General features: G+C 41.6%; 1 protein-coding gene across 3 annotated transcripts; it reads right to left on the bottom strand.

The window, feature by feature from the left end:
- On the bottom strand, positions 1-27224 carry rims3 (regulating synaptic membrane exocytosis 3). 3 transcript variants are annotated; one of them, XM_026347715.1, is made up of 7 exons: positions 27073-27224; positions 17809-18134; positions 2613-2754; positions 2396-2508; positions 1803-1904; positions 1560-1699; positions 1-1008 (listed from the first exon to the last, which is right to left on the bottom strand). In XM_026347715.1, the coding sequence occupies exons 2-7, from the start codon at positions 18071-18073 to the stop codon at positions 796-798; spliced, it is 975 nt and encodes a 324-aa protein (XP_026203500.1). In that variant the 5' UTR covers positions 18074-18134; positions 27073-27224; the 3' UTR covers positions 1-795. The 3 variants fall into 3 exon arrangements, with proteins under 3 accessions (XP_026203500.1, XP_026203501.1, XP_026203499.1); XM_026347716.1 differs by having other exon boundaries at positions 27080-27224; XM_026347714.1 differs by lacking the exon at positions 27073-27224 and adding an exon at positions 24459-24540.

The raw sequence follows: 27224 nt of genomic DNA, 5'->3' as shown, positions 1-27224 counted from the left end.
TCTATCTATTTATATATATATATATATGTATATCTATATATAAACTCTGCCCTGTGAAAATTATAGAATAGCAGTGTTGCTACCTCACATAATAGCCATTATGTGAACATCCAAGCTTTTTGCCCAGGTATGTGTATGTGTTTGGCCTACCGTTCTCAACTCGTGTGTATAGAATGTATCTTCTTTTTTTTTTTTTTGCATTACATCTAAGTCATTGACTCTGCTACATATCCATACTTTATATATTGTATACTAGTTCAGCTACTACTTATAGTAATAATAACAACAATAACAATTGCTTTGGTTTTAAAAAATAAAGTTTTTTTTCTTAGTTTGGCATAGAGAGTTTAGAAACTGGCATCGGGATGGCCCCTGGGATGAGTCGCGCCACAGAGATCTGGTATCTTGGAATGCTGAATATGGCACCCGCTGAATCAATGTGTCGTGGTAGGAAACGGTGAAGTGACAGGGTGAAAAATGCTACATGTTCTGGCAAATGGTGTTTGCTTCAAGTTGGATTTGCGAGCCATTTTGTCAACTGAAACAGTCGAATGGGTGAGAATATGGATGCTCGGTTGAGCGTGGATGTGGCAGCATGTCAGTGTGTGTGTGTATGTGTGTTGATGTGGATGAGATCCAGTATTACAGTATATGTCACATGCGTCTTCCTGCACATGGGGATAATCTGTGTGTGTACTGTATGCCTACCTGTCTTGCACTTCAAATACAGTCTTTGTGTATTTACAGTACGTGTGTCCTTGTCTGCATGACTGTATGTGGGTGCCTACTGGGTGTCTAGGTGCACGAGGGGCTGGTGGCGCTCTCCAGGGAGGATTGGGAGAGGCGTCTGGTGAGGGGTCCGATGCTGGGGTCTGCCAGGGAGGAGGTAGGGAACAGCTTATACCAGCCGCTGACTGTGGCAGACAGGTCCAAGTCCTCCAAAAGGATCTGGGCCATTCCCATGAAGCACTTGTGGTCCATACGCCCGTAATCCCCCCACACTATTACCTAAGGAGGACATGAGGCATGCAGAAATACAGTAGCTGTGATACAAGACGAGTCACCACAGTAAGCGGTTCAGCTGGTGCAATCCAATTAAAGCAAACGTTCAAACAATATATGAAGGTGTAATATGTGTTTAATTAAAGTGTAATCTGAATTTCTTATAAAAAACGCGCAGGTCTGTCCTCAGTCCCTCAGGCCAGAGGAAGTTTTGTAATGAGATAATGTTTAATTCTGACAGCCCGGTGAGATGATTTCACATGTTATAAAACCTATTTAACTCCTTTAATAAATTGTCTAGAAATATGTTTTGAATAAGGCACCTTGCTACAGAAAAGTCTATTTGCATTGGCAGGAAATTAACTTTGCTCTGTGCTGCTGGGAGATCAGTAGACAGGAGAGTGAAAATATTTTAATACTAAACCTAAATGCGAAAAGGTGAAGTTCAGTTTTTATAGCTCTGTAATGGGTGTAGGAATGACTCAGGATTTTTTTTTTTTTTTATGATAAAATGGCAAATCAAAGGGAAGAAAGGAGGATGGCACAGCAGCACCTACCTGTAGGACTTTGCCCTGAGGACTCTCATCGAACAACAGAGCCTGCTGGTAGGTGGGATCCAGATTCTTCTTTACTACTTTGGTTTTCTTCTTGGCCAAGCATACTCCGTTCTCCAGGACATACACCTTCACGTAGGTTGCTGCAGACACAACACACACAAAACAATTAAAACTGCAACTTGTAAGTCATGTACGCCAGTAGATTCCCCAGCAGCAGCAGCAGGTAAGGTCAGTTCTGAGTACCTGGTATGTTCTTGGAGCCTGGTTTCGGGGTCAACCCTCTGGCCTGGTTGACCTCCACCTCCAGCTGCCCTCCTCTGTCTACCATGCCCACATGGACATCCCCTGGAGAGGAAAAGCACAACATCTCACAATCTAGCAAATTTGAACTACTGTTGAGATTCTGATAGTCGTCTTGCCTGAACCGCTTCAGTTCTCTGTTCTCAGGGCAGTAGGCAATATCTGACAGCAGAGGGCGACACAGAGCTTTAAGTCTGTCTTCACCACCAGCTGAACTGGAGCAGGCTCTATTGTTTGTCACAGGCAATGAACTTTACATGAAAGATTTATATCTTAGAAGAGCAACTTTAACAAACTCAGTGAATACACTATTATTGTATTCCTCACTTGTAAGTCGCTTTGGATAAAATTCATAGTGCACCACTTGTGCACTATGAATGTTTTCTGTTGTCTTTATTGACTCTCCATCTTTGTTTTGTGCAAAACTATTTACATACTCTGACGTTAAGCTGTACTACAGATTGCCCTACACCTGGAAACACTGCTGGAGCAGAATGGAACGGAAAGACTTGTGTTGTGGGTCACTCTTGGCTTACCCATAGGGGGTGTAGCTAGTGTTTGCCGGCCTACAATCTGAGCGGGGCCTAGTCCATCCAGAAAGTCACTGAACTGGCTTTCAGGCCCCAGGCGTGTAGTAGGGAAGACAAACCTAGAAGATTTGAATTAGAGCAGAAGATTAGAGATTAGAAATAATGAATTAATGTTAGATGGGTGGATATTGGCTATGGGTGGATGGGTGAGATGGATACTCACGTTCCATCAGAGCTGTTTGAGTTGGTGCTGCCATCGGTTGAGTCCTTGCTGCCCTGCCGTGTCACTCGGTTCCTCATCTCCACGGCAATGCCCGTCTCTGTGCTCCGTCGGATGGTGCTACGAAGCTTCTTTGTCCCGCCATCTGAAGAAAACACAGGTCCCAGCTTTAACTTTAATCCATTAAACTTAATAATCAGAGAAAGTCTGTCTGATAAGGTCAGGTATTAAACAGGCCCAACACATGCAACCATAGCCTCTTGTGAACATCCTGTACTTGGCAGTACAGGACAGTAGAAAATGATCTTAAATACACTGCCCGTCCAAAAAAAAAAAGCACCACCTAGACTTAACCTAGATAATTGCTGCATATAGTAGATGATTATTTTTCTGGAAACACGTTATTTAACTCTAACTGATGCAGTGAGTAGCTTCTCATTTCTTAAACAACCATGTCAGAAGACACATCCTGTGGTCGTGGAGAAGAATATAATCAAGCAAAGAAAACATCTAAGGAGATTGATGGAACTACAAAAACTGGGTTAAGAACTGTCCAGTTGAAGAAAGTCATGAGGTCTGATGAGTCTAGATTTACCCTGTTCCAGAGTGATGGGTGCATCAGGGCAAGAGAGAGGAGGGTGAAGTTGTGCCTACTGTACAAGCCTGTGGGGGCAGTGCTATGATCTGGGGTTGCTGCAGTTGGTCAGGTCTAGGTTCAGCAACGTTATAAGTCCAAATATTGAGGTCAGCTGACTACCTGAATATACTGAATGGCCAGGTCATTCCATCAATGGATTTTTTCTTCCCTGATGGTAATGGCCTACTCCAAGATTACAATGTCAGGATTCATTGGGCTCTAATTGTAAAAGAGTGGTTCGGGGATAATGATCATTTTCACACATAGATTGGCCACCACAGAGTCCAGACCTTATCCCCATTGAGAATCCTTGGGATGTGCTGCCGTGATCAGACTCTCCCATCATCAATACAAGATTTTAAAGAAAAATTAATGCAACTCTGGACAGAAATAAATGTTGAGACATTGCAGAAGCTTATCAAAATGATGCCACGGTGAATACTGCCATAATCAAAGCTAAAGGCCATCCAACAAAATATTACAGTGTGAGACTTTCTTTTTGGACGGGCAGTGTATTTGAATGCAGTTAATAAAACAGTGGGCGTGTCGTTAAGTGAGATTTTCTGTTGACTAAATTATTATTTGGTTTCTGAGTTAATAAAACTAAAACTGACAGAGGATGAATGTTTCTGTCAAACATTATTTTCTGCAACATGGCCTGTACAAGAACAGCAGAGCAGCTTTCATTTTTTAAAAACTACTCACTAGAAACAAGGAGGAATTTAGGTTGGCCTTGAGAGCTCCCTTCTCTCCACTGTTTATTTTGAAGCAAGCTCGCTCGGGCGAGAAGGCAATCTCACCTAATATCCACTGGGATGTCCCTGCACTATTGAAAAGTCTCTCCACTTTGCAGGTATTACTCCAGCCCATTTTAAACACGCAAAACCTATTTTACAATGTTGTGTGTCGCGTGTAGGGGGCTTTTAGAGGGACTCCTGAGCCTGACTTGCTAGGTAGAAACACACACAAATAGTCGGCTTGAGGATAGTTGTGAGGTGTGGGATAAAAAGAAAGTCAGGAGGCTGAGCTTTGGAGGCTGAGAGGAGAGGATCAGCATTTAGGCTTTACAGACGCCTGGAAGAACGAGCGCATGCTGGAGAGCGGCTAACCCCAGACGAAGCTTTGAGGGTATCATCCCATGAAATGGCACAATATATGTGTGTGTACAAAGTAGAAGGGCACGGTGAAGGGATTTGGGATCATGATGTGGAATATAAGGTAGCCTACTCGTGCTATTTTAGCAGGCAACTCCTTCTATCACTCCCATCTTTGTGTCGCTATCCTTCTCGCAACATTTCCCAGAGTTCTCAGAGTGCAATAAGCTCTATATGTATATAGTAAAACGAATAACCTTGACATTTAACACACCAACATCCACACACGAATGTCATGCTGACACAAGGACAGCACCTGTGTTTGTACATCCACACCTCCATGAAACATTTACACTCGCACTCACAGTGTTGTCTGCACCTGAGCACTCAGACAGGAGGGTGAGAAAGCTGCTATGAGCAGTTGTGTCAGCAAAGCTTGCTTTTTATAAAGTACCCGACTCACTACCCTTTAACAGGGGCTCTCTGGGCAGGTACGACTAAGCAGTAGAAACTGAGATTCTTTAAAGTGTTTTAACCCTTTAACTTGCATTTACGTTAGATTTAAGTAAATATAAATGACAGAATTTGTGATGTAACTCGCTGGTTTGCTGCTGCATCCATGCAGCACATTATAACTGCAGCCGTGGTTTCTGTACAAACTTGTGCATTTCTGCTCTATAGAAGACCAAATAGTTAAATGGTGCAGTGAATTCACTGTTGCTAGTTAAACCTACAACAGGATAGTCATCCCACTTCATTAGCCTAAGCAACACCAAGCTCATTAAGCATCCTCACCATGGCCATCCCATCACTATGACAACCACAGACAACCATCTCTACGCAGGTAAGCAGACAAAAAAATTAAAAATAACACTTGATGAGACTTTTGGGAAACTGAAAAATGGAGATGCAACAACAGGACATATGACTTTAAATGAGGGACAAAGACGAAAGAGAACAAACAGAAGGAGGTGTTGAGGAGAGATGGGTGAAGAGGAAAATGAGACTGATGGAGCCCCACGGGTGTTGGAGATGAGGAGAGGGGAGCAGCTTCTGCTGTCTTCTATTTATAACCTTGCAGTCAAGAATATTGTGTGTGAGAGAAAGTGTGTGTGTGTGTGTGTGTGTGTGTGTGTGTGTGTGTGTGTGTTTGCAGCATCACACCCAGACAAACTCCATGCACTCCTGCTGCCATGACAACCCCCGCCCTCTGATCTGGACCCAGACAATGCCACCTGAGACAACTGGCGCCATGGCGAGAGGCTCATCCTCCCCATCACTTTTTTAAAATTAATTTATTGAGGCAACATTTCACAGAAACTCCTGCACTTTAGACAGAAACCTGGATTAACACTGCCACTGGGACGATAACATGAACTCTGTCCTTGCTTGTGATTGAACCACAGAGGCCCGTTGTTCCAAAATGTAGCTTTAAAATCAATGTGATTTAAACATCATTAGCTGACAAGCTTCTATGATCTATCCATCACAATGATCAAATTGTTGTTGTTCTGTTGTCTTGTTATGAAGATAACTGTCACTCTGGAGTTCACCCCAACATCTTCGACATGAGCCCAAGTTTAAGTAGCTATTCATTTTACTTTATATCCACACTTGTTACTTATTTATCAGTACGAACCTCTCCTCTCATCAAAACAAGCTTTACCCCCCACCACCACCACCACCACCACCGATGGTGCGAAGCAGTGATCTCTTCCTTCCTATTTAATCCCCTCCTCCTTGTCTGCGCTTTCCCTCCTTTAGTTTCCATGGCAATGCCGTCTGCATTGCACCAAGAGCCCAGGCCGGCGCGTTCGCTCATAAGCCTTTCCCCTCTCTCTGTGTCTTTCCTCACTTGTATTGTCCTCTCCACAAGTCTCACTCTTTAATCAGTCCCCGCTTTTCTTCCCTCTCTTCGTCTTCAAGTTGTTCCTCCCAACACTTTTCTTTTTTATTGCTGTTTTTTATCCTCTCAGGCTCTGTTTGCCTTCTTCGTTCTTGCCCCCCCTTGATTCCTTTTCCTAGTGCTCTATTTGGCCTCTGTCCATCTTTATCACCTAAGTCTTATCTCTTCTCGCAGTCCATCGCATGTAAATTATTCAGTATTTTCTCCTCTTCGTCTGCTGAGCGAACAGTGTTATACAGAGTTAAAATTAAATATGTGCACCTCCTGAAAGAATTAGAGAATTAGAGGTAGTCTGACATATATATTTGAGGAGCTAAAATAACAACATTACATAAGCTGTTGTGCTTCATTGTGCTACAAGAGAGGGTTTCTTGGGCTTTGTGTGCTACAAGGCAGTTAAAGTGTCTCCTGTTGGCTTCACTATGATGAGTAATACCTAGTCCCTTAAGACACACTCATGAATCTCAGAAATGTGCAATACAGGGAGCAATCACACGCACAAAAGTTTGTATTTACTGGAGCTACTTGCACAAGCAACATGTTTGATAAGCATGATAAGGCGAAATCAAGTCACAAGTGAGGAGATTAGGACGGGAAAAGGAGCAAAGTGGTGGGAATGGAGAGCATTAATAGCTTCACTGGCGAGAATGACTAGCAGAGGGGGAAATAAAGAAAAGCAGGATTACTGAAAATGCCAACAATGCAGAAAAAGAGCCCCACACTGTTACGGCGCACACACTCTCACATGAAATACAGCTTCTGTGAGTGTGTGTTAGCGCGTGTGTGTGTGTGTGTGTATGTGTGTGTGTGCTCAGCAGATCATTAAAGCTGCTCTGACATTTGCAGAGAACACTGTTGAAGCCATTCTCATTATATGCTGTTATATAGAATGCTGTTTTTAGACTCCCTGGCTGCACCGACATGCCTTATTGGATGCACTAGTGACGGCAACGATCCACCATGCATAGCAACAGTAACCAAGCACGGGTGTTTGAGATGAAAGATCTGTTGTCGTATCTTCACTGCCGGACCCCTTCTAAATTTGGATCAAAAGAAAATTCAAGGTAGACGCTTAAGAAAAGAGGTTACACATGACTGTGATTCACAGTTATAATCTTGTATCATACAGTTAAAGACAGATGAAAGATTCAGTGGTTACCATGGTACACTGTAAGTTAGTATAAAGCTTTGTCTTACAAAGTTTCCTGTAACTTGAAATGCAGTATGCAATTTCTTCCAAATCATATTTTAATATTTAGAGGTGCCGTCAAAGCCTCCTGTGACTCACACTTGTACAGCACTGGCAGCATTGCAGACAGATTCACTATTAAAAGTTTATGAGTGAGACTAACCAATCCGAGGGTTTTGACTATGCCTGCTTCATTTTTAGGTTTTGGAGCAATTATAGGAACATTTTGGTGCAACTGTGATGGCCAGAACATGGAAGAACATAGCAGAGTGTAGCAGAGCAGGGATAGGGAGATTGATTTCAAGTCTAATGCTAGATAGTGCTAGCTCTAGCTGCAGATTTGTAGTACAGATTTAAAGGCCTTTCTATAGTCGATAAGGGGAAATTACAGTTATTCACTGTGGATCAAGTCGGCCAGTATGTGAGTAAACCCAAATTAACGTGTGTGAATGAAGTTTAAATGGTTTTTCCCTCCAGGGTAACCCTGGTTAAAACACAATGTAACCCTGTAAACACATTAATTATGTTTGAAAAATCAATTTGCAGTAGCTTCATTCAATCAGTTGCCTTATTGCTCTCTGTGTTGTATGTGTGTAGTGGTTGTCGACATGAACACACCGTATTTGACAGTTTTTTGATTATTTCACATTATACTGCAATTCATGTATAGTATCTGTTTTATTTAGCATTTTTTTCTGGGCTGAAATCGGATTAGATCATTTGAAGTGGGTGGGGTTTAATTTGAAAAAGTAAAATCACATAATACTTAAGCTAATTTACATCAGTGCATAATTGGTTAATTTGGATGGATAAACCAGTGCAGCTCAATGAGTCAAAGTTACATAATGCATCTTTATGTGTTCCAATTTTGAATCAGAATCAGTTTAATCACTTCTTACTGAGAGTTAATATGTTAATCAGTGAGCTTCAGATGTGCTGAGACACAGATTTTAATAGCTTTACATAGAACCACACTAGCTGCTTCCCCTGGCTGTTTCCAGTCTATATGCTGAGCTCAGCATCAAGATACATCCAGATACATATTTAGTGCACGGGTATAAATGTGAAATAGATATTTTCATATAACCCCCCGCGCAAAAGTGAATAACAATATTTCTCAGAACTTTAAACTACTTTAAGGATACCGAACTGTATGAGGAGAATCGTTTACAATATGAATCCAAAGCAGTTCGGGGAGAAGCATAAAATATCTTTACAATTCAAGTAGTTAGCTCATTGAACATTGCTTCTGAACCTTGGTCTATGTCTTTATTAGTTGTATTTATGCCTGTGCGCAATCATATGCCTGTGTTTTAACTGTTTTGTGCATATGTGTATGTGTTCTTCGTTAAAATGATCCACTTTAGATTTTCCTGAGACAGTTATTTAACTCCAATAGATTGGAGAGAAATTTGAAATGTGATGATGAGTCTAGTGTAGCCTGGTATGGCTAGTGTTTCTCTGTCTTTAATGACAATGCATGGGAAACAAATATCCTGTACTGTGTGTATGTCCATGTCTGCGCATGCCTTTATTTCCTTTTGTGGACAGATTTTGTTCAAATACTGTTCTTTTGAGGACATTTTGGTTGGTGATTTGTGGACATTTTAGCCAGTCCTCAAAACTTCAAAGAGCATTTTTGTTAAGACTAGACTGGATCTTAGAGTTAGGGTTGTGTGTGTGTGTGCGTGTGTGTGTGTCAGTGAGTGGTCACTGTGAAGCAATTAGCCTTTCTCAGGACTGTGTTGCATAGGAAATGATTTCTTGAAATCTGAAACCTTAATGTATGGCAGGATGTCTGTTAGTGAGTTAATATGCCACACAAACTCCTGTCTAATGACAATTAATTACAATGAGGAAAAGACTAACCTAATTCAGATGTCATTTCCTGGTGAACTCTGTGTCTGATGTTTGAATGACTGATTTATATAGAAGAAATTAGATGTGAAGAAAAGAAAGAATATATTATACATTATTATTATTACTACTAGTAGTGATCATATCCTTTACTCAACTAAAAGTAAAAGAAATGAATAAATAGTAATAAAACTACTGAAAACATTAAATACATGAATGTATTATAACAATAATGTACAAAGAATTCAGAAAATAGTGAGATGTGCTTTCACAGATTCTCTAAACGATTATTAAAATAGCTGCCAATGTACTGGAGGTGTGCAACAGTACAGACAGAGCCTGTCTGTACATTTCACTAACACACACAAACAGTCACTTCAGCAAGGAGGTGGGAACTTATTAATTAACATCTCCACCAATGGTCAGAAGGGGGCCAGATGGAATCTACATGTATACATGACATACATGCATGTATGTCTGTATGTCTGGTGCCCAACAGGCAGGCAGGCACAGGTTAAATACGCCGTTCAGTTAAACCATTTTTTAAATCTATAATAAGCTATTATACATGCAACGACTGACTGGCTGGAGTAGCAGGCTTATCTACCCTATGAAGTCATTAAGTCATTAACACTTTGATGGCCCCCTGTGATCTGCATCAAATATCTGGCACAGTGCTTTAAACCTCAAATTCATACCTGGCTGAGAGACAGCAATTTATAGAAGTAGAGCTGCACACATACAATAGTAGCGTATACAGGACAAAGACAGATTCACAGTTGAATGATTCGCAAGTATGGCTAAGGCTTGAGCGGGAGCATGGAGAAATCAGTGGGCGAGATTGAGAAAACATGACAGACGCTATGAGTAGAAGAGAGATTTAAAAAGATGGAGATGAAGGGAGGAGAGAGGATGAGAGAGAAAATTAAGATGCCAGTGAACTGGGGAAAACACAAAGAGGACGTTGAGAGAGTACAGCAAGTGCAGAGATGAAAGACACAAAGGGGAGAGAAAGTGATCACCAGTCGGCTTAGCTGGTGTTTTGTAGCCTACAAAAGCGCCGGTGGGGAAGAGAAAGCATTTACAGTTTGTATGTGTCGGGAGAGCCAGTGACTCAACACGCTTCAAAAGAAAACGGAGCAGGAGGTGGGTAAGGTAGACGACGGAACAGCAATCCCACCTGAAATAGCAGCTCAGAAGCTACAATTAGTCACAATGATTATGAATAGCTATCCTGTAAACAGCTATTATAGTCAAGGTCTGTTCAAGTGTCAGGTGCTCCAGAGATTCAGCAGCTCTCATTGTTTGAACAGTTCATACCTCGGCGCCCGCTGCTCTTTATTAGATCTTTCTTTAAGCTGTATTCATTGCAAGGATTTCTCTTTGAGTGCGAGTTTTCCCTCAAAGGATCTGATCACTGTAAGCTTTCCTAAAATTCCTAAAGTGTGTTTTCTAGCTGTGACTCAGCTTCAGAGTAAAAAGTAGGGCACCAGTGACTCACCCCGAAAACACCCTTAGCGTTGCCAGGTCTATTCATTGGTCCACTGTAGTACAAAGACATTTACAGGGGTTTTAACCAGTGAATATACTATATTGTATTGTGTCTTTAATTTATTATTATTTTATTGTTTTATTCATTGTTACAGTACAGCTCACGTGATTAATACATAAATAAATAAACATACAGAATATGTTATACGATAATAATGAAGAAGGCTGGAATTACTTTTGATAAAATACTTTAATGGATATGATCAAATAAGGGATACATCTGCTTGTGGGCTGTGTGTGGAACTGTTAATTCCCAGAAAATGTTATCCACAGAAACAATATCCACCGTATCAGCCTGTCCCGCAGAGCTATATCTATGTGACGGAGCGCAGTGCACAGATTGCTACTTTTTATGTGCATGTAGTTCAGGCTACCAGATAAAAGTAGAGCCCCAGCTAAACACTGTCCTGTCAACAGTCAAAACATATGCTGCAGTGCCACTGATGCAATCTATGTTTGCCCACAGTTATCAGACGTGTGGGCTAGTGTTACCCAAGATACACAGAAACACCACAAAACACCACATCACAAAAAAAAAACAAAAAACACTCCAATAAACAAAAACACTGAATGTACGCTAATCTCTACGCTATCAGGTGCTTCAGCTGGATACGGGGGTGTCATTCTTAACAAAACATAAACTAATAACCTTAAATTGGGCTAAAGTCGAGCTTTTAGCAGCACAGCCTGAGACGTTTTTTTCCCCCATCTGGTTGCAGACTGGCTGCACGCGTTACATTTCGCAGAATTCAGTACATTCAGTAACCGAGTTGAGATGATCTCTCACAGCACCTCCTGTACTTGAGCTGCAGCCTGCAGCCTGTTGCTGCTCACAGTGGACTTGTTTACTAGCTTGTGAATAGAACCAATTCGCATGATTCCCGGTGCCGACTGTCTTTGAGAGAGACTCACTGCTACTGCAGAGAAGTACACAGCTTTTAGTGACATACACTGTGTACTGACCTGAATGCACAAAAACACACCATGCTGACATTAGCTGGTTTAGTGCTGATTGTCATCAGTGGTGTGCTTGTATGACAACAACAATCAAACTAAATGTACTGTAATAAATATGCTGCTGTATTCTGTATACCAGAATGTTTTGTTCTGAGATCCCTGTGGACAGCACTTTTGCTGCTTTGGTAATATCAGGCTATTTCAGTTTTACACATCACAGAGAAGCATTTTATTGGGGCTCTGTTTAAAGAATCCCACACTTTCTGCAAAATCGACATATTTAGGCAAACGTCACTGCATAAGCCCATATGTTGCTTCAGCTCTATATGCTCAATATGTCAGTGCTAAAGCTGGGCTACCTGATTCCAGCTGCTTTTGACGTTTTAATTGTGCACCAGTAGTCGATAACTACTGTGTTAATCTATTTACGTTTCTCATGGCCACTATTACTTAAGTGAATATGCGATCACCATTAGGTCGATTTCTCATTGGCTGCAACTAACATCAGAGGCCGGCCGTCAGTCAGACAGACACACCATGGGTGTATTATAAAAACTGGGCACTGGCTGAAAACATGGCACCCATTAGGCCCTATGAAAGGTGCTCAGTGATGCCTTGTCAGATGATGCTCCTACTTCTGTGTTTTTTCCACACTCACTTCACACTCTGCACACATGAATGGGGATGAAATAAAATAATCCAACTCTTCTAGATTTTCCAAAAGATGTTGGAGCACATTCGACCAAAATCTGATAACAAAAATGGGGCATTTGTGAAGCTCAGAAAAATACATTTAGTGTTTTCAAAATTCATGTCACAACACTAAACCTTGTGCCACAGAATCACACTGTTTAATTATGCCAGGCAAAAATAGAAATATATAATGAAATATAAACGACTGGGGTATTTTATTGAGAGACAAAATAAAACTGAGTAAGAAGAGAAAATGGGTTTCTTAAAATTATTGGCAACGGTGACCCCTTCAAATATCTTCACTCACAGGTTGGAGCCAGAGTTGCAGCGCGCCAACTCAAAATTATTTATATGACAATAGAACAACCCAGTCCTAGTACAAAGCTGGAAGCAATTTAATAAGCAAACTAACAACTATTCTTTTCCTGTGTCAGAGATTCTTTGGTCTCGGTCTCTGTTTCTTTTCTGTGTCTGGCATCCTTCCAGCAATAGCTACACCTCCACAGAAATAAACAGGCTTAAAGAAGAAGAAAAAAATATTTTAAGTTATTGAAAAGTGAGGTTGATTGAAGAGAAGAACAGGTATCGAGTGGGTTGATAGACCTAAATCGAACAGACAAGAGTGAGATGAGTGTGAATGTGCACAAACACATGAACACAAAGAAGCACACACACACATACACACACACACACACTTTCTGTATATACAATAAGCTAAGGGGCTGGTGAGGGGCTTGGAGTTGAAGCCTTCCACTGGGACGCTCACCAAAAACCCACAAAAAACAGATGCACGCCTGGTTTCCTTTAATCTAACTCTCCTGGTGCACTGCATCTCATCAGTGAAGCTTGTTTCTCTGCAAGCCCCGTCCCTCCATGCAGATTGACGGCGTACTGGGAGCCGCTGCTGCTGGCTCTGTTTTCGCAGTAATGGATAAACCTGCTCAGGAGATAAGAGCATGTTCAGTGGAGGAGTGACTCACCCATTAAAGCTGGGAAACCACTTGTGTGTGTGTGTATGAGCGCTTTCTCCTTACTGGTACTAATAATAGCGGGTAATAAATAGAACACAGACAGATCCAAAATGCCATCCCAAACACTGGCTTGTTGTCGCAGAAAAATGAGACAATGACAGTGGGAGTCAGAGCTAATAATGGTACAAGAGGAGAAAAACTGAGCTACATTATACAAGTATAAAATACACTATATCTGTATGAATGTATAACAGACAGGTTGTTCGAACATATGGATCTATATATGGAAGCACACACTGAACAATGGCAGCAGTTATTGTGATACTGTACCTACTTAAATAACTTTCTCTTCTCTTCCCACGTGTATTTTATTAGTGTTCATGTTCAAGGCAGTGCTCCTGAAATGGTGAACCTGTCTTTTTACCTTGCACAACCCAGAAGTCTAGGCTATATTATACTGCCTCTACTCAGTTCGCCATTTGTCACAAGGAGACAAATTTTGTTTCAGAAGACCCAAAAGGAAGCAAGATGAAAGACAAAAAAAAAGAAGGATCAGGAGGAGTGTGTGGTTCAAGATGAAGGCAAGGCAGTGGTCGTGGTACTTCTCTTATTCGACCAATCAGTAGCTTTTTTGATCTCAATAAGTACGAGATACCAGGTTACACAACTTCTACCATGATGGAAACCCAAAAAAAAGGTGATCAGAAAATGTCCTTGTCCTACTTTACACATTTAAAGTCAGTTTGTGTAAAGGTTTTTTAAGGTGTTAGTTTATAGGTATCCTAATTTATATATACATATACTCTATGTATTCCTTTTGGATTCTGCACTGAACCATGTTACTGTTTTGGAAATGAAGAGCTGCCAACCAAACACCTGAAATAAAGTAAATCACTGTTACCAACTTCAGTGGAAGGTATGAACAATGTGTGAGCTGTTTAAACGAGACGTGAGAACCAGCATGCCGAAAGGATGATCAGACACAACTGCGATGTCTGGGCTTTCTGCTTTGAATGGAGTGCTGAGATGCACGAGCTGATTGGAACTTGTCAATGATAGTGAAAGGTGATGGAAGCTCTGGTTAAACTTTACTAAACAGGACATTCAATATTGGTTATAAATATTGAATGAAATAAGGAACCCTGTAGCATTTATCATCCCGAACTGTGATCTCATTGTATTGTTTCGATGACGACACAACTTGAAGTTTGAAGATGATTAATTTATGAAATAAATTTCAAAATAACAACATAACATCCTCGCAGGAGAGCTTACTGAAACAGAGACAGTTGTAAATCTTGATCCAATTCACAAAAAAGTAGCAAAGCTAGAACACAGCCCACAGAGATAACAACACAGTAAGTACGTTACCTCTTAATAGCACTTTAATGGTGACACGGTGACGAATTCCCCCACTGTCTCCATTCACTTTGTCTTTTTTAAATCTTTGTGTCTCTTAATCAGCCGTCTCACCGTTCAGTCACTTTCTCTACCAGACTTCATCTATTTAGTTCTTGTAAAGTAAAACTAAGTATTTAGAGGACAAAACAAAACAACCCAAACAAATGCAAAAGAACGCATGTAATCTGTACTTTAAGATCATAAAAACTCAACACGAATCACAAAATGGTCCAAAGTCCTAAATTTGCCTCACATACTTCTTCTTCTCTCCGGGGACCAATTCAACCTGTGACTTATGGCCTATTAGCTGACCAGTGGAGCGGCACACAAGGGTAACACCTGGGGTGGTCCACCCCATCAGGCAATCAATGCATGTGTCACTAGGAACATGGAGCTCTGACAGCTGACCACACTGGGCTGTTTATGGCCGACAGAGAGGAACACAGAAAACAACCTAATCAAACTTCTGAATGGAGTGAATGGAAATCTTCATACAGGTTAGCCCTGCACAGGTGGTCACATAATTGCTTTGAAAATACTTAAGGGCAGATTGGATATTGGTCTATAATTAGCTAGTATGTAGTACGTACAAGTGAGGTCTTACAATGAATCTAGAGCTGTAATACATTGGAATCCATCCATGCCAGTTACAGGAAAGATCTGACATTGTTTTTCTTTAATATTTATGATTTTATTAGTAAAGTAATTCATGATGTCATTGCTGCTAAGATTTATGCTCAACAGAGCTATCACTCTTTGTCAGCCTGGAACTAAATCAGATGTCTGCGAATTCAGTTAAAAGCTCAGAGTAAGGGACCAGAGGACGGTACACGGTAACAAACAGGACTGTTTCTTGACTTTTCCAGTTTGGATCAGAGAGGCAAAGAACTTGGCCTTTCCCGCAGTAGTAATAGTTGTAAAAAGAAAAGGCAAGAGCTGCGTCTACTTCTAATCAGTCCAAGTTTTCTCCACAGTTCCAATAGTCTATGTAGCCCATGTTGTTGGTGGGTCATCGCTTAGAGAGGCAGTGGTTAAATGATGGCATGCGACATGTCATCACTGGAAGGAGTTCAGAGAAAACATCAGGACCAACATCGATTCCACATTCATTTTAGTGACGTTCAACGGCAGCATGGAGAGGAGGAGCCAAAAAAGCAGGGAAGAATGCTTGTCTGTCCCTTTATTAGTTTGTCTTTGACCTTGTGTCAGTCTACCTGCCAGTTTGGGTCACCCCTCTTCTTACATGCATCCACATTTTGCCTCTTGTTGGTCTATATTACAAAGTAAGGGAAACAACAGATTAGGGGTGTCTCACTGGATCGTTGGATAAACAACCTTATTCGTCTCCAGGAAACAGTTTCCAGGTTTCCTCAGTTCATCAATCAGGTTTTGGAAATGCATCTCAAACCTGTTGTCGTAAGGAGAGATCTAGTGTGGATGGAAGACCGAGGAGCTGTGCACAATACTGTGATATTGTTCCAGCCTCGATGTGCTCCTCTGGCAGCTGGGATGTTCTAAATTTAGACACAACCCTCGTCTATCCTTCCTCTTCTCTACATACTCAGTCCCTTCAGTCTCCTCATCCACACTTTCCACATTGTGGTCTTCATCAACGCGAACACAGAGACGCTCATGTGATAAAAATATCGACAGCACTACATGTGTCAGACAAGTGTCAGCTGTGCTTAAGTGAGCTGAGCTCTTTGTGTGTATTAAGTACTGGAGCAACAGCCATCTCAGACTTATGCCATTCTTTCATCTACATACCTCTACTATGACTTTTTTGTCACTTATCTTGTGAACCTGTCTGGTCTCGTTATACTACATTTAGTTATGGTCGTATAAAGAAATGTATTGGAGTTACATTTCATGGAACCTTTAAGTTTGATATTCATCAGATTTAAGTAAAATCAACAATTGACCAACACGATTAAATCAATCTTGTTTTTGTTTTTTTGTTGAATGACATGTTTATATGTGTCTTAAACTAAGGAAACAGGAGAGATATGGTGCTCGTGCACAGCCAGCTACACAAAGCAGAAAGCCTGAGATCTTGTAATACAACTGAATGTGTTCACAGAATTAAGACACACTTAAAAGTACTGTACTACCACAAATTCAGCACAACGACACACAGAGACATGGACATACTGTTCTGAAAAGGTTACAGCAGTGTGCTGCAAAGAGAAACAGAATGTGCTATGAGGATGTGGAGAGATGAACAGCATGTTTGTTACTGACAGATGAATGAAAAAAAAAATGTAACTGCATTTCAATGAGTAGCATCCCCCTGCTCCCCTTTCCTTCCCTTTCAGCCTTTACCAAGCCTTAGTCTGTGACATGTTTACTTATTTCCCACCAGGACTGAGTGGGTTTGTGTTCACTGCTGAGGCGCAAAGTGAGAAACACTTTTGTTGCAGCTGCACAGTATCTGTAATTATACCCCACAGGGGACATATTAGAACACAGCACCATACAGTCACCATTCATACAAGCTGCTACTGCTGCAAACTCACTAAAAGGTTCAACACACGATAAAGCTCAGAACAAGGTTGCAGCCTTTTTAAAAAAGGACACATTATGATGATAATAACACAAAAAATGAAGCCACTCACACCTTGTTAAATAAGATATTATAGGTATTATAACTGCAGTGTACCACCAAAAAGCCTTTGAAGTGGATTATGCTAATGTTATTGTTCAAAACTAAAATGACAGTTTTGTTGAGCCTGTAATAGTTTAATAAGTATTTTGTAATTTTAAAAATAAAGCCAGGAGGAAAATAACAATTTAATCTCTTACCAATAAAAATTCAGTCAGACTTCATTAGAAATAAAATATAATTTGCAATTTGAAAAGGAAATATAAATTTATGTAAAAAACATACAGAATTTCAATGTCAGAGCATACATCCTACAAAAGAATTTCAAATTACAAACTGACCTTGCTGGTTGAGTTGCTGCGTGCTCTTGCTCCACTGCGACAATCCCACAATGGCCACCATCTTGGCACCCAGACTGGAGCGCCGCTTTTTGTTGCCAGCCAACGATGCAGAGTCTGGGCCCCCACTGCCAGGACTCTTTTCCAGGCTGTACATGGTCCCTGAGATGCTGGAGGAGCGCACCACGTTCCGGGCTGCTGCACTCAGGCTGCTGAGACCGCTCATCCCGCCCGGGCTGGGCACCTCCACAGAGCTGCTGAGCATCATGGTCCTGCCGGACTGGAGGGCCGATGGGCTTGGGGGGGAGAGCTGGAAAGTTGGAACTGGGCTAAGGAGAAAAGACAAGCGAGAGCAAGAGAAGACAATGAGCAACAATGAACAGCTCAAAACAAAGGACCTCTTGATGTGCAATGTGACTGAGGAAATAAAATAGAATAGCTTGTCTTACAGCTGCAGTACTGTAGCTTCCTGCGGCTAAAGGACACAGAGTTTAAATTTCAACTAAAGTTTGCTTTTCAATTAATTCCTCACTTCCTGCACAGGCAGCAGAAATAATATCCAACCCCATAAAAGACAAATTAAAAAAGTAAAAACCTCGCAAAAGTGCTTTGGATCTCAAATCTTTGGATGTAGTTTTCCAAACTGAGGAAACAAAGGAGGCGAAGGTCAGATGGTGAGGACAGTGCAGATGGCAGCAGACGTACAGAATATCCACAGTGACACACACCATGTCAGGCATAGACTGCAGTTGAGGGGTGACCCTGTCAGTTTGTATTTGTCTCATATGCTTTTTTAAAATCTTATTCTCTTTGTCTGACCTTAAATTGTGATAGATGATGAACTTAATCTATGTGGTTATGTGTACAGTACAAACACAATTCAGGCCTCTTTATGAACATTTCAACTTGTCACAGCAGACACAGCATAGCATCTAATAACTTTACTGATGGCTCTGTTCTGCTCAGAGGTCCCACTAAGTCATGACAGTGTGATACCATAGCTTAAAATTGAAGCAGGTAAGCTGAATTCAGCCATTGTTCATTTTATTATTTACGTCTGTGCATTTCCTACTGTGTCAGTAAAAAAGGTTTATTGTGATTCAGCACCTCTGTGCCATACCGCTTTCCTTCTCCCTCTCCTAACATCACAGTCATTACGCTGAAGTTAAACTGACAGCCCAGGGGCACATTAAATATGTAGACACACTGTGGCCAACATCATGCTTCCACACTTTACAAAAACATCTTTCCCTTTCTTTATAGTCTTCTTGTATATAATGTGACCTCTCTTTGTCTAAACAGCCCCCGCTATAATGGTTTTAGACTTTTTGAACTGGCAATGCCAAATCTACAACCATCGTTCCAGAAAAGTTGAGACCAATAACCTCAGGTAATGCTGCTCAAATGCTCACTCACTCCCATTAACAACGACTTCTGGTGTTGCTGTCACAGTCCCACAACCATGGTGCTTACTGCTTTAAAAAGAAATTGCTGATCAACACATTTTGTATTAACACAATAAGTGAAGTGGGTGCTATTGAGGGATGGTGAACTCACGTAGCAAAGGGCACATTTTGGCATTTTGGAATGAAACTCATAATAACAACCAAGAAGGAGGGGGTGAAAGACAGCATGCCTTGTATAGAACTGCTGCAGTGACATTTGTTAGGGCTGGGAAAGAGTACTGAGGGGGAAAAAAATGGAAAGCAAGAAATTGGAAGTGAAGGCTGAAATGCGAGTGAGTCTATACGCCTTTATTTTCTCCTCCTTATCCTTCTTCCTTCTCTTTCCTGCCCTCCCTCCCTTTTCTTTTCCAGCCCTTGTGCACTCTTCTTCAGCTCTCCGGGGGGCCTCTGTACTTTGAACACACGCAGCAAGCCGAGCAGGAGGAAAACGAGGATAAAGGAGGGATGGATGAAGGCTGCGAGAGGAAGGAGATACACAGAATACTTCTGCTTTCAAAAGAGACATGAGGACAGAGAAGAAGGAGTGAAAGAGGACAAGGAGAGAGATGTGGGAGAAGAGGATGCTTTGTGATGAATGGACACTGAAAAAGACTGCAGGAAACCGGGGGCTGATGTGTGAGAAATAAAGTGAAGGCAAGATGAGGAGAGGAAAATAATATGAATTAATTTCCGCATGTGTGGACTTGCACTGCTACGACGGCACTAAACTGCTCTTATTGTCTGTGATCTGTCAGTGATCTGCATCATAAACATTACATGCATCCAGTTTCAGGTCTGTGTCTTGGTGAAGTAAAGAGGACAGGAGTAGATTTGGGGCGGGACAGAGTGAAATTAGGGCACAGCGGTAAAAGGAACGGCTCGGATGCCTTTGTTCCTATCGTGGAGTTGTTCAAACAAACTAGATCAATCATGAACATGCCATCACTAGTGTGTCTGCCTGTCTAGGTACTGTCTAGTTTACCGTTTATGTGTGTTTTAACTGGAGGACAGCTACCCTGACAAGTATACTGATAACTACATATTAGTGTCTTCTTAGTTGTAAGTCTGACATAGAGAGAGTCACCCAGTTAAACTTAAACAGTTCAGTATTGTGTGAAATATTCCCATTTACCTTCTTACACTATAATGCCGGAGCCATGTGTTTATTAGCTTAGCATAGCATTAAGACTGGAAGAAGAGGGAAACTGGAATCCCGAGAGCCATAGATGCTTTTAGGAGTTTTTCCAGTCAGTATTATCTGCAGTGTCACCATGCCCCTGTTCGCACACAGTGTTTTAGCTGGACCTAAAGGCAAACCTGGAGCCCATCTGTCTATATCTGAGCACTTCGCAGATCCCCTGCAACCTGCATCTCATCTCAGAGCTCGTTTTTTTCCCACACCCCCATCAGCAAACCGGTGACAGTAAGCTCCTCTTACACACCCCAACACCAACCGTCTCCACCCTACAAAGTATGAGCTCTGACCCCCTAATTTGTATCGGTGTTAGTGTTTGAGAGAGACGTGTGGATATGAAAATAAAATAAATATAATAAGAAATGAAATAAATCCTTCCTTTAGCTCATAATGATTTTTCATAGATTCAATTGGAGAAGTCAAGAAAACACTTGCACACACAAACTTGCAGGAATGACAAAACGCACTGAATGTCAGAAGACCCGACATGCAACAGTGTAGAGGACAAAAAGCGTCACTTTGACTGTGACTCAACCAACCATGACTATCCACAGTCAGTGTAACCTCCTTGTAAGGGAACGCAAGGAAGCAAATGTAAAAATTCCCCTTTCAATTTCTCCTACAAACACAACAACCTTGTAATTAGATCTGACTGATTGATCCATTAATGGTCTCTTTAAAGTTGAGCAGGTCATTTCGCCACCGTTGACCAGATAATTACCTATAATTAAGACGCAAAGTAGATGGTAAAAAAAGAAAACATTCAAATCTGCCATTCTGTCTTTGATCACCTATTAGTTTTATTTAGTATAATTTGTTTTTACTTTTAACATTTTATTCAGTGTGTTACTATTTGTTGTTGGATGAGTCTGTTTTGGTGTGTTTTTGCCAACTCTTTTTGGCTGCTTCAAGCCAAATTGCCCATGTGGGACAGTGATGAGTAAAGAAAGTTTAATCATAGTAAAATTGGAAAAAAATAAAGAAATATGAGTAATGTTGTGTTGGTTATTTCATATGGGTCAAATGTTTTTAGACATTTAAAGTCTAAATAATTATTCCCTTTGACTGAGACCTGCTTTGGCTACTCGGTTTTTGTGTGGTTGTTTCATTGTCAAGTCTGTAGCATCATCTGATAAAGCCCATCGTGTATGAAATTTTAACAGGTCAAGCGTGTTTCCTTCATTTCACCCATCAAATTGGCGTCAACATCTCAATAGGCAATTTGTTTTTCAAAATAAACCATTACTTTTTGTCTTTTTTTCCTCTCTCTCCTCTTCCAGAGATCATCACTGTGAGCTAAATCAACATCTTTACTTTACACCAGCTTTGCTTCCATCACTCAGTGAATATATTAATTTAGCTCCAGCGCTGTTTGAGCAGCACTCCATGTGCACATCAATCACATACAGTCTTTTCTTGCATCATGGATTCTCTTAACTACATACATTGCTGTTATTTTTTGTCTCTTTCCCCTTCATCATATTCTTTGCAGGATCTGCCTCTCACTTTCATTTCACTGTTGTTTCATTTTTGTAACATTACCGTAACTATCCGAGGATCCTGAGGAGTAACGTTAACGCTGACATCACTTGCACTTATGTTTGCACTAGTCCTTTTGGGATCATGTGTTTTTTTTTATGAGCGACTTCAACCTTGGTTGATGTACATTAACATCAGTGATCAATTTTTGCATGCTTTCATATTTGATCACTGGAACCAGACTGTACCTTAGCAAGAGACACTGCAACATGAGAGAAGGCTCATAGCCTTGGAAAGAGAGGGGTGCCAAGCGTGTTGTCATTTTAAATCTCCAGAAAATATTTTATTATGTGCAATACCCGATTCCCCTGCTAATCACAGTTTTCTTCTTTACATTTTACATCTTAAACATTAATATCTAAATCACTACAACAGTGCACAAGGCCAGACAGGAGCTGTAATGCACTTCCTGTTGAGGCTACCATGGAAACCCATGTTATGATACTGCATGCGTCTACCCCCTGCTGCTATTGTATTCGGCCTGATGTTACGTGTGTATGTGGCTGAAGTAGCTCTCTCATCACAAGAGGTCTCTTAAGGCGAGAAAACAGAAGGCTGGCTTCGCAGCGACACACACACTGAGGACAGTGAGAGTGCCAGGCTGTGGGATAACTGAGAGCCAAATGGATCACACACAAAATCTCACACACAGAGAAACCCAGCATAGTGCAAACACACATATGCAGTACTGAAAATATGTGCCAGAGTGTGGAAGAAGAAAGAGCCAAAATGCTGAGTGACAGAGGGCGTTGACACTGATATCTTGGCTGACTGACTTGAATTAACATCCAAATCTTCTGTAAAGCACTCAGCCATCACACAGATTAGACAGTATAAGACACAAACAGATCATGTAATGTCACAACGTCATTAAATATTCACACATTTCTCATTTCACACTTTGCGGAACAATAATGTGACTAGTGAACACACACACACACACACACACACAAAGATCTGAATCACATGCTAACAGCCGTGAAATGAACAGAAAAGGAGTTCATCCTCCGCTTTGGCTTCTCTCACTGACCCAATCAAAGCTTTACCCAATCAAATCTTTAATGAGGTGAGTCATGGAGTCGCTGCCTCTACATCACCTCGTGACATAAATTCGATCCGTCACACCATGTTTTCACACAAACTGCCTGGGCCATGTTGGATCTACCACAACAGGGAAGCAAAGGTTTACACTTTCTCCGTCAGGACTACACTAACGTGTAGCAGGCCCAATTTTCCATGTTGGATTCAAATGTGCTATTGTATTAAAATTCCTTTTACAACTATAACCAGCGCTGTAGCGGAAAACAGCCATCAAGTCGTTTTTGGGATCATTTGTCATTTAAATAACATCACATCACTTCTTAGCTATAATAGTTAAAAATCTAAATTGTGTGGGTTAACATGCTTAATTATCCTAACTCAGTCATTAAAAGATAATTAAATTTAATGACAAAAGAGTTTATTTTCATACGTTTCCATTATAATAACAGAGCACTCATCATCTTTTCAAACACCATTGACTTCTTTCTGCATTCCAAGATCTCAGAAGTTAACTGGGTGAGTAAGCTCCACTTGAATCGATGCCCAAAACCGGGTAATAACAGCCGAGTGGTGGTGAACTGGAATTGTGTGACCCTCCCCAGTCGAAGCAATGATACTGGAAAGTAATATAATACATGTGAACTGAACTGAGTCAGTCTGTTCATGGGATGTTCTGTTCATGACTCAGATAGTAAACACACACTAGGAGGCAACAACTACTTCATAAGAACACTGGCATCAAGCCCGATAACCATCAAATCACTATACTGCATGGTGTATCGTTTCATATATTCAGTCATCCACTATGTGCGGCGCTTCCACAGCTGAGCTGGCAATACAGTGTTTTTTATCTTAGCAGTGAATCAGATTCTTTGTCCACAAGTGAGACTCGTATCATCACTTATCACCCCACAGCAGTCACTCACTAACACACCACTATGGGAAATCTGGTGTGAAATTAAGACACGTTATGTCACTGTGTTGTCTTCTTTTTAACCCTGCAGTGACACCAGCTAAACCCATTCTGTGTTCTATTTATTCTTTTCGAATGTGAAATTGTTTGGTTTAAAAAACAGTCCATTTCCAAACCTATTTCCCTGGTACACAAGAAAGTCTGACCCTCAGTCTGTTCAACATCCCATCTTTTAGTCAAACTAACAATCTGTCCAGTACTGGTCCATTTTCTTTGCACCTCCTTCAAGAGAGGGATGGTAAAGTTACTATGTCAGCAGTAGGGGGGATGGAGATCTAGCACAAAATAGAAAAATAAAAAGCCAGAGTGGCTGAGCTGGAGGGAAAGTGGGTTAAGAGGGGCGTGATGGATGAGACTGGGAGCTTTCCTGACTCATGGCCTGCTTTCAGGTGACAAATGTGGTCAGTGACATCTCTCTCACCACCCCTTAGCCTCCCCCCCACCCATCTCTCCATCCTACCTGGAAATGCTGGTTCCCAGCCCAGGGCAGAGAGGCGAACAGAATCTCATCCCACTTATCATGTCCGGATCATCAAGCCCCAGCTTAGACAGCATGGGCAGTGCTGTGCCAAAGAAGATGGGGGGGGGGGGGGGCTGCAACAGGCCTGTAGAGACATGGCCACGGTCAAATAAAGCATGCTGCTCTATCTTATTTACTGCTAAACCCCTGGAAAGATGTGCGCACTGCAACATAGTCAGATCCAGATCCAGAGCAAAAACAAGATAAGAGCTTCATATTTATCTTTATGCTTTTAAGGCTTCTATCACGGGCTTTTAAACCAGTATCTCTCCCATCTTCCTTTTACATGTGACCTCGTTTTTGGATTTCTCCTATGCTTATGTTTGACTGATCTGTCACACTGATGATGCTCTGTTTGTACAGTGGGATATTTGCTAGTCAGTCTTATTTACTATTGAAGTAGTGTGGCTATCTTAGGGCTTGAATTATTGTCTACAACTGCATCCGCATAGTGATTTTATGACTGTGAATAATGATACACTTGTTTGGTCTAAATTAAAGATACAGAACAGTTTCTATGTAGGAATTTAGCTCCGTGAAAGATGACAGGTTAGCATGAATGTAACCTATATGCACATAATGGAGGTCACCTTTGCTTCTGCAGCTGCTTCAAACATGTATTAAGTGTTGAGCAGAATTGATTTTTTTAAAGACCGTTGCCCATTACACTGGCCTGTAACTCGATCACCTGACACTGTGTATTGACGTAAACACGCTCCAGAAATATAGGTCACAATACCCATGTCCATGTGCGGCGAATGCTGCGAAATAATCTTGCGCATGTGTCTCATTAGCACGTACAATTTGGAGCGGGAAGTGCATCCATTGATGCTCGACCAATCGCAGCCACTCACTTGTGAACTGTGTCGTGCAGATGGCTGTCCACAAGTGTACACAGCCTCAACAACACATACACATACACACACACACACACACACACACACACACACAAAGATGTATCCAGACCCACACACTGAAGCATGCTCATTAGTATGATAAGTGTCTGCTCTTCCCCTCGGTTGTTTTCATTTGATTTTCATTTCAAAGAAGACCAGGACCAGCAGCACCTAGTTACGAATCTGAAGTGTGGTCAGATGTGTCAGTGCATATTTTAGTGTGTGTGTGTGTGTGTGTGTGTGTGTGTGTGTGTGCTGCACTGGACTTGGCCTTTGCCCTTTCCAGCTATCAATTTTTCAGTGTGTGTGTGTGTGTGTGTGTGTGTGTGTGTGCATGCATGTGAGCAGAGGCTCTTTGATGAAAGATGATCTGATGCATAACGGTCAGCCTGGCCTTTTGAGCAGCCAGCCCATCTGACACTATCCGACGCATCTCTCTCTCTCTGTCTTTACTACTCAGACTCAAACACATGAATTCGCAGACATGCATGCAAATGTGATGAAACCCTGGACAAAGTCGTGAAATGTTGTGTGCAAAAGGAGATATACTGTACAAGTGGTGAGTCTAATTCCAGCTTTTGCTGTCTCAATTCGGTCTCTAGGGATTATTCAGGGAAAGTGTGAGTCAGGAAAGGATTTCAGGAGTTAAGGACTTGGCTAATTATTCTCTCTCCCATTAAAAGAGACCAAAGAGGACCCACTCCTTTAGTGCTGCTTAATGTACTCACTAAGTACTTCACGGGGCACAACACAGAAATGTCACACAGCTTCCGAGCTCAGGTGTCACGTGTTTCGGGCTCCCATCCACAGGTGACGAACGCAGTTTGAGCCGAGATGGGAACACTGTTGTGCTGTGCCGGCGTGCGTATGCAAGCATGTGCGTGGTACCATCTGATATAATCTCACACCTCAGCGTGCACTTGGCTTGACCCGAGTACTGGCAGAGAACAGGCATCTCGAAATATGCTTATTCTCACCCCCGCACTCTCATCCCCCCACTCCCTTTAGCCTACCTTTGCATACACACACACACACACACACACACAATGAAACCAGTGCATTGCTTTCCCCTATCAAGTCACATGAGGCAGATTTATACCTCTCATCCCATACAACAGACCACTGCAGATAATCAGCACAGTTGCACTCTGTCATTGCTTAACTTTTTCCTGATATAGCTACATCAATAAAACATAAGTTATACATATTTCAAGCAGCATTGGCCACCTCCCTTTAAAAATAAAAGCAGGCAAAAGGAAGAGATCTACACGTTATTTAGGTCACCCCATAGAGCTTTAACGTGCATTAGCATCTCACATGACCCTATTAATCCTTTAAACAGTTTAAAAAATGTATTCAAGCAGGAGAAGACACGGGCTTGTAAGCTGTTAGTTCATCCAGGCTTCTAATGCTGCAGAGGTGAGAATAGAAATGCATCTCACCAGTTGACACCAGTGATCTAATCTAATTACCAAATGCAGGCCTGCACATCGTTATAATAAAGACTGCGCCCAGTTTGGAGCCGTGCACACCCGATCACCTGTCACCTGCTTTGCCATTTAAGTGCATTATTGTCAATCCCAGCTGCTCGGAGCCATCGTCTCCCTGTGCGGACGCCGAGCACTTACAATTAAAACAAGAGAAATCAGAGCACTCACCACTTACAGCAAGGAGCGGCGGAGGCAAAGGTGTGCGGTCGGAAGTTGTCAAATAGATGTTTGCCTCTGGTGTTGCTGTAAGAAGGTCATTGTTTTGGGTTTTTCTGTTTGCACTGCTGGTGTGAGGACGGAGGTTTGCTGCACGGCTTCTT

Source organism: Anabas testudineus, chromosome 11, assembly GCF_900324465.2.
Source record: "Anabas testudineus chromosome 11, fAnaTes1.2, whole genome shotgun sequence".
Classification (NCBI taxonomy): Eukaryota; Metazoa; Chordata; class Actinopteri; order Anabantiformes; family Anabantidae; genus Anabas; species Anabas testudineus.
Note: the sequence above shows the minus strand (reverse complement) of the source record. Positions and strands in the feature narration are given on the sequence as shown.

What these genes read in the sequence shown, in the direction of transcription:
- rims3 (XM_026347714.1), bottom strand. Translation starts at nt 24,520, where the DNA reads ATGATAAGTGGGATGAGATTCTGTTCGCCTCTCTGCCCTGGGCTGGGA. An exon ending in GCAGCAACTCAACCAGCAAG is followed by an intron (nt 2,755 to 17,808) that starts GTCAGTTTGTAA and finishes TGTTTTCTTCAG; the next exon opens with ATGGCGGGACAAAGAAGCTT. An exon ending in ACTAGCTACACCCCCTATGG is followed by an intron (nt 1,905 to 2,395) that starts GTAAGCCAAGAG and finishes TTTCCTCTCCAG; the next exon opens with GGGATGTCCATGTGGGCATG.